Below are 12,172 nucleotides of genomic sequence, written 5' to 3'. Positions count from 1 at the left end.
GCGTTGGAGTAATCCAGGTGGGAGGTGACAAACACTTGCACAAGGGTTTTGGTTGCATTTGGGGTAAGGTACAGTCGGAGGCGGGCAATGTGGTGGAGGTGGAAGAAGGCAGTCCTGGTCTGAGACCGGATGTGGGGGAGGAAGGACAGCTGAACCGGATGCCTAGATTGCGCACTGGTTCGGTGAGTGTGAGGGAGAGCCCAGGGAGGCTGAGGAATTTAGATCCGCATCCTAAAGTTCAAGCAACCAGGTGCTGACCTTTCAGAAAGAGGAAACCTCATTGACAATAAACAATTCTAAAACTCTCTGTAAAGAACACGATTCTGCTGTACAAAATCACTGTGTGGATCTGCATTAGAATAGCCATAAACCTTTTTTGGCAGGAAATATTAATAGATCAATGTGTAATATGTATTAACAGGGATGACAAATAAAGGTATATCTTGATCAAATATGCAAATGGTTATTTTTAAACTCCTTAATAGTCAGATATGGAAACTGAAACATTTAGACTTTCTATCAGTCGATGGTGTCTGGAAATACAAAACGTATTGGTGCCATTCATGGGTTAAAATTCTGTTGAGTGATTACAATGGAATATCCCATTACAAGCCAAAACTACCAAAGGCGATGCATGTAACGCTCACCAGAATTTCCCCCCCAGTGGTAGATAGTTATCATATCCAAATATGTGCAAGAACTTTGAACTGGAAATCAGAAACACCTGGTGGCACCATTCCCTCCAAGTACTGATCTCAAATGAGAAAAGCAGCCAAATCTTGCAAGACAGAATTCTCTGCATGAAAACATTGGATTCATTTGCGATGTATCCGACTCAATACCAAACATTAAGTCTATTGTAATTTTCACAGAAAAGGTTTTGATTTCTTCAAAAATAATGTGGCAAAATCAAGAGAAATTATAAAATACAAGGTTTATATATTACCTAAATCCTCTACACCTTCACCACTTTTATGTGATTTCTTTTGAAAATTCTTATTCAACTAGCTTTTAAATGTTATGACCTTAGCTTCAGGAGACACTTAAAGCAGTTCATGTTCTAACAACCCAATTAAATAACCTAATAACTTGTGACAAAATATTTTCTACCCTTCCTCTTCCAAAGACAATCCTGAACATTTGCAGCTTAGTTACTGATTTATCAACCAACGGCAATAATCTCTCAATATTTATCCTCTCAAAACCTTTCAGAATTTTGATGACCTTTAGTAGATCCTGTTAACCTTCTCTGTTCCAATGAAATCAGCCTTGATTTTCAGGCTGAATTTCCATAATTATTCTCAATCTTGGTATTATCTTTGGAACCCCGACTCTACTCTTTCTATTCAATGTTCTTTCTACAATGGGGAATCTTACAGAAGACATCAAACTCAATGGTTACAATCACATGGCTGTAACCACAGGAGCTCTTTGTTAGCATGCATTAATCATGGTCTTAAATACTTTGCAATATAACGTTGCTGCATTGAAAGGTAAGGCATCGCAACAGACAGGGAATGAATACATGGTGATTTAACAAAAGCCTGTGAGAAATATTGAAATTGTTTATAAAGATTTAGCAAAACCTAGTTTCTCTTTTTGAGACACTTTCTGGAATTATGGAAGGCAGAAAAATATTAAAAGGGAACTGTACTCTTTAATTTTTTTTACGAATACAGCCTCTGTAGGCCTATCATAGTATACTGCAGGTTTAAAGGCATTTTCATAGCACTCATACAGGGTTCATTATGCTTACAGTAGACCATACCTTCTCTGGTTCCTTTGCCTTTCCTCTCAGGCAAGCCTAAACCTGTGCCACCAGAGGGAGACAATGTGACGTCCGTTGGCACTGGCCAACTGCTGGCTCTGTTCTCACCGATCTGGTATATCTGCCCGTCCATCGGCTGCAGGTGCCAGTTTAGGCCAAACAGGTGCATGGCTGTGATAGCAATGAGAAGAGTCATCTTTTTCTGGCTGCATCACTGCAGGAGTTCTGGATCAATGAGGCACCGGTGTACAGGCCTGTTCTGGTTTTAGTGCTTGTAGGAGTAAATCATAACTAGTGTACGTATGACTTTATATAGCCATGTGCAGTTTGATATAACTTATTACTTAATTTCCAATAACCATTTTATGGGTTGTTTTCAGAATGTGCGGAACTTCCTGCAACATGTCACACTCTTGCCTTTGTGGCAGAATCTGTAATGAGATCAGTCACAACACTGATGCCCAAATGGCAGTGCGGAGACCAATTCTGGATAGCTCTTTGCTGACACAAGTGATGCAATGACATACTTGCTCAGCAATGTCATTGTATCCAATGGTTACAAGTGCAAGTTGTCCCAGCATGGAAACACAATGGCTCCTACCTATAAAACCTTTTCATTCCATCTCTGAAGGAAAGGTTAATAGTGGCAATAACTGATAAAAATTGTTCTCCTTGTTTGTTTTTTATTAATTTGTGGCCTCACAATGGTCAATTATCCTGGTGCCCAAGTTGTTGTTTGTAGCCCTACGTATCTGTATTAAAAAGTACAGCTTTCCAAAAAAAACACTCTTGAATGACAGCCAATTTCAGGCACCTTTTGTAATAGAAGCTACTTCCAATGTTATTAAATGCATTTACTGTTCTTTTCTTTGCTGTTTGCACAACCAAATGATCTGCTGAACAGTTAGTGTTTGTCAGTTATAACCACTTGAGAAGCAAGGGGGGAAAGGGTTTGATCTGCTCAATATTCAGTTCTTGAATACAAAATCACTGCCTCAAGTGATGACTAACATACAGCTGTCAAGTTCTGACGACACTCTGTAGCACTTCTCATCAGTGGATTAAATAATGTGTTCAGTGCATGAAGTGCATTTTCTTCCAGAAGTACAATCTTACATTCGTACACAAGATTAACTTCCTGTTTTTTACAGCTAGTGAGAATTTATGAGATAGGTGTGATGCTATGGTTGTAAAGCAAGATGGGTAACAAACCTTTATCCTGCTCACATTTGTGATGTTTATTTTTGGGACGAGGGGAAAATAATAGCAGTAAAAGTTAGTATACTGACCCTAATAGAAGAGCAAAATCTCAACTAAATCAGGCAAAACGGGGAAGACGGGCTTGCAGGGCTATGGGGAGAAAGCTGGTGATTGGGGTTAGTGAAAGTGACTTGCTCTGTCAAAGAGCCTGCACAGACTTGATGGGCCGAATGGCCTCCTTCTGTACTGTAACATTCTATGAATCTATGAAAACATAATGCTGGAAATGCACAGAAGGTGAATTAACATTTGAAAGAGAAAGCTGGATTAGTGTTATAGATATTATCCTTCATCATAATTCTTCTTCAGGTAGACCCAAATGGGTAAAAAATTCTATTTAGCATTGTGTGCATCACCTTTGGCGATGTTGGCCACTGATGTGATTTCTTATTATAGCCATGCACTGCCAGAGGCCCTGCATGTAATGCTGAATGGAATTTATACCCCAAAGGGTTCTGATCAAGCGTCACCACCAAAGTTTTACTTAATGCTTCTTCACAGTCTGGTCACTGACCTGCTGCAAAATTCCAGCCCGTTATATTTTATTTCACATTTGCGGCATTTCTTATTTTTTTCCTTCATTCTATCTCAGCATAACAGCAACATTCAATAAGATAGTTATTACTAGCGTGGCGGCCACTTGGGTAGCAAACCAGTATTGGTTTCAGGAAAATGGCATACTATATATATATGTGTGTGTGTGTTCTTAATCCATCGCCTTTGGTTTTACATCCTCGCTGTAACTTTTTGCTTTGATTCTGCTGGAGGGGAATAGGTGGAGGGTTGGATATCCCTATGTTTGACTATGTATCTGGATCAGACAGCAATAAAGATAATGAATATTTGTCAGACTTTCAATCTCTGAGGCCATTACTTTGCTGAAAGGCACTAGCATGCAGGCTTTTTGATACTAGTTCCCTAATTGAACTGGAAGCAAAAATGATTTCATCCCAGCATGACTGTACAGCATTATGAGCAATAGGACTACAGCGTGACTCTCTGTTAATCAAAAGTTACTAGCTCAAGGGGAAGACTCCTTTTTCTGTTGCACTTGGGAATAGACCTGTATGAATCTTATTTCTAATTTTAAAATAGTACATCAGGCACCAATCTGTTCTGATTTAAGGGAATCTTTTGTTCCTTTGTTCGCCCTATCACCTTGCTAATTTATCACACAGCTGGATAAGCAAGATAACTACTGCACTCAGCAGAAAAAAATGTGTTAAAAGGCAAAAAAAATGAAGACCAACAAAATGATAATCGCAAGGTCAATGGAAAAGGCCCCTTGAGGCAGATTGATGGAGTGAGAGAGAAGAGAAAGAGCACTCAGGATGAGAAGACTGTGACTGATTGTTGAGAAAAAAGAAAGTGAGAAGCAGTTAGTGAAGCACAAACCTCAACAAACAAAACCCCCCACAAAAAAAACATCAAATTTCTATTATGAGCATGTTGACACTGTAGTATACAATTAGAAAGTAATACATTTCCAACCAAATCAATTCTGATGTGCGAAATTAATCTATGTTAAAAATAGACTCCAGCTTTGACGTGATGGTCAAATTGGTTGCTTTATGGATCTCGGCATAAACCTGTGTTAAAAATAGAGAAAGAATGCACCACAAATGTTCTACGTGCTGGACAATGGCAAATATTTAGGCATATGTTAACTCAGAAAAGGTGATTTATGCTTCAAGAAGTACACAAAGCAGGAATACACTGGGACAGGTGAAGGCAGAGTTGAATAAACCACCATCCTTGTGTCTTTTGTGAAAATCTGGTGCTCTGACAACTGCATACCAAATCTGCAAGAAGGCAGGCACCAAGCCCTGTTGAATTAGATCAGTGTAACATGAGCCGGTCTTTTACAACTGACCCCATGTGATGCCGCAACCTCTGAAGCATAAAAACACTTGAGTTAGTCTGGCCCAGAATACAGCAGTGCTGTAACAGACTTTGACTTATTATTACATCTTAGACACTGACAGGAGATGGATATTTTACAGCCACATATAATTTAAAATGCATGTTACATACAAAGGGATGAACTGTGTAACACAAGACAGCTGAAATAAAAAGTGGCAGCCATGCATGTTATATTGCTGTTATGATACAAAAGCAGCACTGAGTAAGAATTTGTGATTTGTCCTCTTAGACAGTAAGTAGTGCACGGAAGAGTGGGGGAGCGGCTGGTCAGGACATTAACCTCTTAAGACAACAAGAAGCAAGAGGCTTTTGTTTAATCTTCTGATGTTTCAAGTGGTGATCAAATGGGTATTTTATATTTAAGCACACGGCCTTAAACATTGGTTCCCTGTTAAGAATGTTGCCTCTTAATGGGAAAATTGCCTTAATTAAAGTAAAGATATGGGCAACATCATTTTAAATGTCAGGTATTGTAAAATGACTACACATTTAATCTTAAAAAATGCACGAAAATAAGAGCTTTTTCAAAAATATATGGACAAACTATACCTTTATAAGGTAGTTAGGATCTATTAAATGATTAAGATGGAAATTTTAACTTCCTATTAAATTTTATGTTGATGCCTAAAACGTATTCCACTGGCTCTATTTCCATTGCAAATCAGTTATTTAAACTGGAGATCACAAATGTGGTGTTTGGAGCCTAGATTCAAAAGGATCATAAATATTGGATCCTGCAGCTGACATACAAGTTGGTGATGAAACTTGCCAGTAGCCCGATGTGCCATTCGCATGCTACTGCAAAGGGACCAAAGGTAAACAACCACAACTGGCATTTATATTATATATATGTGGAAAGTATCTCGGAGTGCTTGAACCCTGTCAGAGTTAAGTTCCTGCGGTTGAACAGTTCGATTGACACCAGCAGGATCCAATAATACTGGTCCTTTGTATATCCAGATTATGACTCATGGACTTTAGACCCCATAGTTTATTTCATGTAGTTTGCCTTTTACGTTCCAAGTTAGAAATACTGTACAAATAAAAACATTTATTTCCTGAAAGTTACCATTATCAGTGCATATTTACAATAAAGCACACAAACACAAATGTTGTGGTATATGTCAGACCACTTTTTAGCATGCTTGAAAGCATTTCAGTTCCAGCACATTAGTATAAACCTTCATCTATTGGACATAAGACATACACACATACCAATTTACATTTTACCTCATAAAAGACAATAAGTGTTGCACATTCTCACACCCACTAAAATGAAAAGGTAACTTTACTGCAGCATGTTCATATATTGTTATCATTTAGCAAATGTTCATGTTTATGAACATAAGTTCATACTCTCCTAATATGTAAATATTTCTTCCCAGGGCCCATACTCGAAAGTATTTTAAAACAATCACTTTTGACTATTTGAGTAATTTCATCCCCTCACTCTTGCTGAATCACTAGTCTGGAATCCATTCTGTTACACTTGTCTTAAGCCTCACTATGAGCTATCCAACATAAAGGTGGAGCAGGATTTGGCATTAATCCCTGTGATTGGGAAAACACCTACCCACTGACCCATAAACAACAGCTTGGCAAATATTGGTTGACTGAAAGGCAATGACTACACTTCTTTTAGGTGGTTAGGTCTCTGCAAGTACAGTATGACAAGCCGCAATTACCAAACCGATCTCCATACATTTCCTGTGTCAATGCAGCACATCATTGGGATTATCATAACAGTTTAAAGGAACACTATTCAATTAAGTTCTGTCAATCTTGCTCATGATCACAATGAATACTTCCTATGAGTTTAGAAATACAATTGTAAGTCAAACATCCAATTTATACATGCAGAGTTGATTCAAATCTGCTCTGATTTAAACTCTTTGATTTACACGGCATTTCCTTTGCTATGACTAACAACACCAATTGCCCTCTGATGCTTTGGTCCAAACTGTGAAATAACTGAATGCAAGTCTTGCTGGTGTAATAAGATGCTTCTTCAAACCCCTGTAATCCCCACTGCTCACCACATTGAATGCAAAATAGTGTATTGTGGGTCTGCCTGGCATATATGTACACTGTGGATCTGGTACATGAAAAATGGTGAAGAAATTCAAATCAGCTCAGAACAATGCAGTGAGATTAAATTCAAATACCAGTGTGAACATGGTATAGAAGCATCAAATCAAAGTGAAAAGCATTTCAGCAACTTAATAAGAATCCTTAAATTTGACATAGTGCCTTATTCGTTGTCGAGAAGTCTCAAAGTGCTTCACAGGGTATAGATGTAAAGCGGATTGACTGTGTATTTTGTGGGCAAAGTAATATCATGCTATTCCCCTCATCATGTTGTTGAAACACCTCAAAGCACTTCACAGGATTTAGGTCTCATCACCATGAGAAACTTTATGAATAGTCCCAAGGGATTGATATTGTCCACCTAAACAAACAGGACCTTGATTTAATGCCTCATCCAAAAGATGACGCCTCCAACAATGCATTGCTGCACTGGAGTGTCAGCCCAGACTGAGAAATTGGAACTGTGTATCATCTTCCTTCTTTGGAGTTCACTCAGTGTTTCTTATTGTAGACTTACGGCCTATGCTAAAAATATTATTAGGGCCTTTTAGAATTTTGAATATTTCAGAAACAGCTCTGATGATTCTTTTCTTCTCTGTATGAACATTCCTAACTTCCAACTACCAAGTTTTTTGCCCTTCCTTGTGCCCTCTGCAATGCCAAGATATGTCAATGATAACACATGTGTATATGTATGTATATGTATTTTTTTTAATTGACTCTAATAACTTTCCAAGTAAATATCAACACTGGAGCAGAATTCCGATAATGTCAGTACAAGTGGAATGGCATTGGACACCCCAGAAGGAAATATCACTGGAAACAGGGAGTTTACCCGCAAGAGGTGAAACCTCAGTTTTATAGAACTACTTTCAAAAGGGCTCTGAACTAAAATGGCTGATGCATCTAGTATTATAAAATGGAAAATGTTCTTGTTTCAATACTATTTTTTTTGTCAGCCATGTGTTTGATACAAGCAGAAATCCACCAACACGCTAAAGAATATCCAAACCAGATTGAGAGTTCCAAGTATGCCACATTGAAATTCGATACCATGATTGCCTACAAAACCAGTTACTACACTTTGCAGTAATTACCTGTGAAGTGCTTTGAGATGGTTCAACCTGAAAAGATACTATCAAAGTGCAAATTCAGCTTAGTCTTTTCAAACTGTTTTAAACATGAATGTAATATAAATTAAGAAAGCTTTCTTTAAGATCACTGATCTCTTCAACACTATTTTGCGACCACAATCATCAGACTCTTAATATCAACTGCAATTTTCATTACTGAGAATCTGGGGTGAGTGGACTGTTGTTTCAAATCCTTATTGGGAAGCTTTTCATATTCAGTCATAAAATGCAAGCAATCGACTAGACTCCAATTAATCAAAAACTACTCTTTTTCGGAACAATCCGTGTGCCTAATGAAGCCTTCCGATCAAACAGTAATAAATGGTGTGGGCTTTTGCTTAATGACTGAATTAAAAACAGTTAGAGGGCATCTTTCACCTTTTATGTCGGTGGAGAATATTTTCTGAAGATAGATATTTATTATGTTTTCACTCTGTCCTCCTCTGCAGTTAGTGGGATATTTAAGTACTGCCTTCCAGACAATCCTTGAGAAATTAAGTGCAAGTGATTCTACGATTGGAAACACTAAAATTGTAAAATCTTACTTTGGAATGAGAACTGATCATATGTATAATATATTAAGAGAGTGTATAATATTGTTGGCTTTGGATGACCTGACTATTACAGTTGGAGCTAAAGAAAAAGCAATACTCATTGATCCTGCATGTTACCTGGAGGCAATGCTCTACATTTGTACATTTATTTTAAAGCATAGAGTTACAGAGAGTGATATGTCACGGAAACAGGCCATTTTGTTCAACGAGTCCATATTTTTACTCCACACGATCTCCCACCCCTCCTCTTCCCCTCACCTACGCCCTTCTTTTCCCTTCTACCTCTTTTTCTCTTAAATACATTGATGTTATTTGCTTCAATGCTTCACAGCTTCTGGCAGTGTGCTTCACATTCTCATCACCCTACACGGGAAGCTTCTTCCTAAACTCATAGAAACAGGAGTAGATCATTCACCCCTTCAAGCCCGTTCCACGATTCTATCAACAACAACAAAATTACATTTGTATAGCGTCTTTCACATCGGGAGGACGTCCCAGAGCACTGGACAGAGTTATGGACCCGAGCTGAGGGTCGGGGTGGGGGAAGGCAGGGGGGGAAGCAGGTTGATCGAAAGCACGGTCGAAGAGGAGGGTCTTGAGGTGGGTCTTGAAGGTGGCGAGAGAGGGGGCAAGACGGAGGGACTGGAGGATGGAGTTCCAGAGGGTGGGTGCAAAGTGACAGAAGGCCCGCCCACCGATAGTGGGGTGAGCATGGCGGAGGATGTGAAGCAGGCCGGAGCCCCCTGAGCAGATGGAGCGAAAAGAGCGGTAGAGGTTTAGGAGGTCGGAGAGGTAGGGGGGAGCAAGACCGTGGAAGGCTTTGAAGGTGAGGACTAGGATCTTGAAATGTATCCTCTGTGTGATAGGAAGCCAGTGGAGTTGGGCAAGGATGGGGGTGACAGGGTCATGGAGACTAATGTGGGAGAGGACACAGGCTGCAGAGTTCTGGGTGATCTGCAGCCTGTGGAGGGAGGAGTTGGGGAGGCCAACAAGCAGTGAGTTTGTAATGAGGGCGTGTATGAGAGTTTTGGCGGCTTGCAGTGTGTGAGAGTATCAGTGCCAGGCGACCTTGCGGAGGTGGGGGAAGGCAGAGTGGGTCATGGTGTAGATGTGGGGTAGAAAGGATAGTTGAGGGTCAAACAAGGTTCCGGACTGGCTTAGCAAGGTGGAGTGTGCAACCATGGATGGTGATGCTGTCAGTGCCTGACATGAGGAGGCACTGACGGGAGCCAATCAGGAGAGCCTCGGTCTTGTTGAAGTTCAACTGAAGAAATTTAGCTCTCATCCAGGACCTGATGTCTGCAAGACATTCTGTCAGGACAGCAATGGTCCTGGAGTCAAGGGTGGAAGCAGAGAGGTAGAGTTGGGTGTCATCCGCATACATATGAAAGTTGACACCATGTCTGCGGATGATGTCACCAGAGGGGCATATAGATGGTGAAGAGGAGGGGACCAAGGACAGAGCCCTGAGGAACGCTGCACGAGATGTCCGGGGTCTAGAGGAGAAGCTGTTTGAGGAGATGAAGTGCAGGCGGTGTGAGAGGTACGATCTGAACAAATCAAGGGCAGCGCCGTGGAGGTTGAGGTGAGAAGGTAGAGCTGGGAGGTAAGAAGGGGGTAGGGATGGGGTCGAGGGAGGAGGTGGTGAGTTTCATGCGGGTTATGGTGGTGATGAGAGAAGAGGGGGAGACAGGTTCAAAGGTGTAGAGGGGGGGTAGATAGGGGTGGGAGAAGGAAATGGGGAGAGGGTAGCAGTTACAGTGGCAGAGGCAGCTGAATAGATTCCCTTGACTTTGGATTCGAGGAAGTCCAGGATTTGGCATTTGAGGTGAGGATGGGTGAGGCATGAGAGGGTGGGCAGAGGAGTCAGTTTGTGATGGAGAAGAGGAGCCTGAGGTTGACCTTAACCTCTAAGATTGTCTTGGAGTAGAACGACGATTTAGTGGAGGCGAGGGAGGAGCAGTAGGATTTGATATGGTCCAGCCAAATCTGCTGGTAGACAGTTAGGTTTGATTTAAACCAGGTGCGCTCAGCGGAATGCACCTGGGCTTTAAGGGAGCAGACGTCTCTGGTGTACCAGGGTGATTTGCGTGAGTAGGAGATGGTTCGGGAAGAGAAGGGAGCGAGGGAATTGAGAGTGGAGGAGAGGGAGCTGTGGTGAAGGGTGACCGAGGAAGGTAGGTCATTGCGGGAGGACGCCCAGAGGAGAAGGAGTTCAGATGACTCCATATCAGCCAAGCGGGAGGAGGGGGTATGAGATGGAGATGGGTTAGGTGGCGGTGTGGAGAGGGATTAAGGAGTTAAGGGAGATTAAGTGATGGTCCGAGATCGCTTTGTTGATGATGGTGAGGTCCGAGATGGTGAGGCCCTGAGAGATCACCAGGTCAAGGGGGTGACCGTGGATGTGGGTGGCAGAGTGGATGTGGAGGGAGAGATTAAGGGAGGAGATAAGGGAGGAAAAGTCAGCAGAGGTAGAGCAGGAGAGGGCGAAGTGAATGTTGAAATCGCCATGGATGAGGAGGCGATCAGAGCAAAGAGAAAGGGAAGATAGGAGGGTGGAGATGTTGGGTTTGAAGGTGGGGGAGGGCTTGGGGGTGCAGTAGATAAGGAGAATTTTGAGGAAAAGGTTGGAGGGGTGATAGAGGGTAAGGTAGTCAAAGGAGGAGAAAGTTCCAGAGGAGTAAAAGGATAGACCGAGCGGGGACCGGGAGATTTGAGCCACCCCACCATGATTCTATAAGATCATGGCTGATCTGTACCTCAAGTCCAATTACCCACCCTTGCCCCGTATCTCTTAAAACCTTGACCTAACAAATATCTATCCACCTCAGTCTTGAAGATGTGAATGGATCCAGCATCCACAGCCTTTTGGGGGAGAGAGTTCCAGATTTCCACTACCCTTCGGGTGAAAAACTGACTCCTAATTTCACTCCTAAATGGCCACTTTATGTCAGACAATTCCACATTTTATCTCCCTGTGTAATGATTGAATTCCTCCCCTTTAATTCCTTTTGTAATTATCTTAAATTGGTGTCCACTTATTACTGACCAAGGGCCACTGGAAATGATCTACTACTGTAACCCTTTATAATCTTGAAAAGCTCTATCAGGTCATCCCTTAACCTTCTCAGCTCTTGTGAGAAAAAGGCTAAGAGAAACAAACAGATAGGTTTGATAAGCCATATGAATGTTTTCAGACACATTGTAGCTCCCTTAAAATCTAACATGTGAACAATGTACACGTAACAAGAATCGAATAAAAACCTTGATCAACACGTAAGTGACTTGAAACGTTTGTCTGCATCATGTGAGTCTGGAGAATTGTATGACAGTTTAATCAGAGACAAGATAGTCTGCAGTGTAACGTCAGATACAGTCAGTAACTGAACCTTGCAGAGAGCCACCATTTACTCTGAATGATAAACTGAAAACAGAGTGGAAGTGCA

At 41.2% G+C, this 12,172-nt stretch overlaps 1 protein-coding gene across 1 annotated transcript in view; it reads right to left on the bottom strand.

The window, feature by feature from the left end:
• Positions 1-12,172, bottom strand: part of LOC103184642 (teneurin-4) — a 359,161-nt gene that overhangs the window by 107,173 nt on the left and 239,816 nt on the right. Inside the window, 1 exon segment of the mRNA XM_042334411.1 lies at positions 1,769-1,939. Within this exon segment, the coding sequence (XP_042190345.1) occupies positions 1,769-1,939 (171 nt within the window).

The sequence above is a fragment of the Callorhinchus milii genome, unplaced genomic scaffold, assembly GCF_018977255.1.
Source record: "Callorhinchus milii isolate IMCB2004 unplaced genomic scaffold, IMCB_Cmil_1.0 Scaffold4, whole genome shotgun sequence".
NCBI classification, from domain to species: domain Eukaryota; kingdom Metazoa; phylum Chordata; class Chondrichthyes; order Chimaeriformes; family Callorhinchidae; genus Callorhinchus; species Callorhinchus milii.
This window is presented reverse-complemented; position numbering and strand designations above follow the sequence as displayed.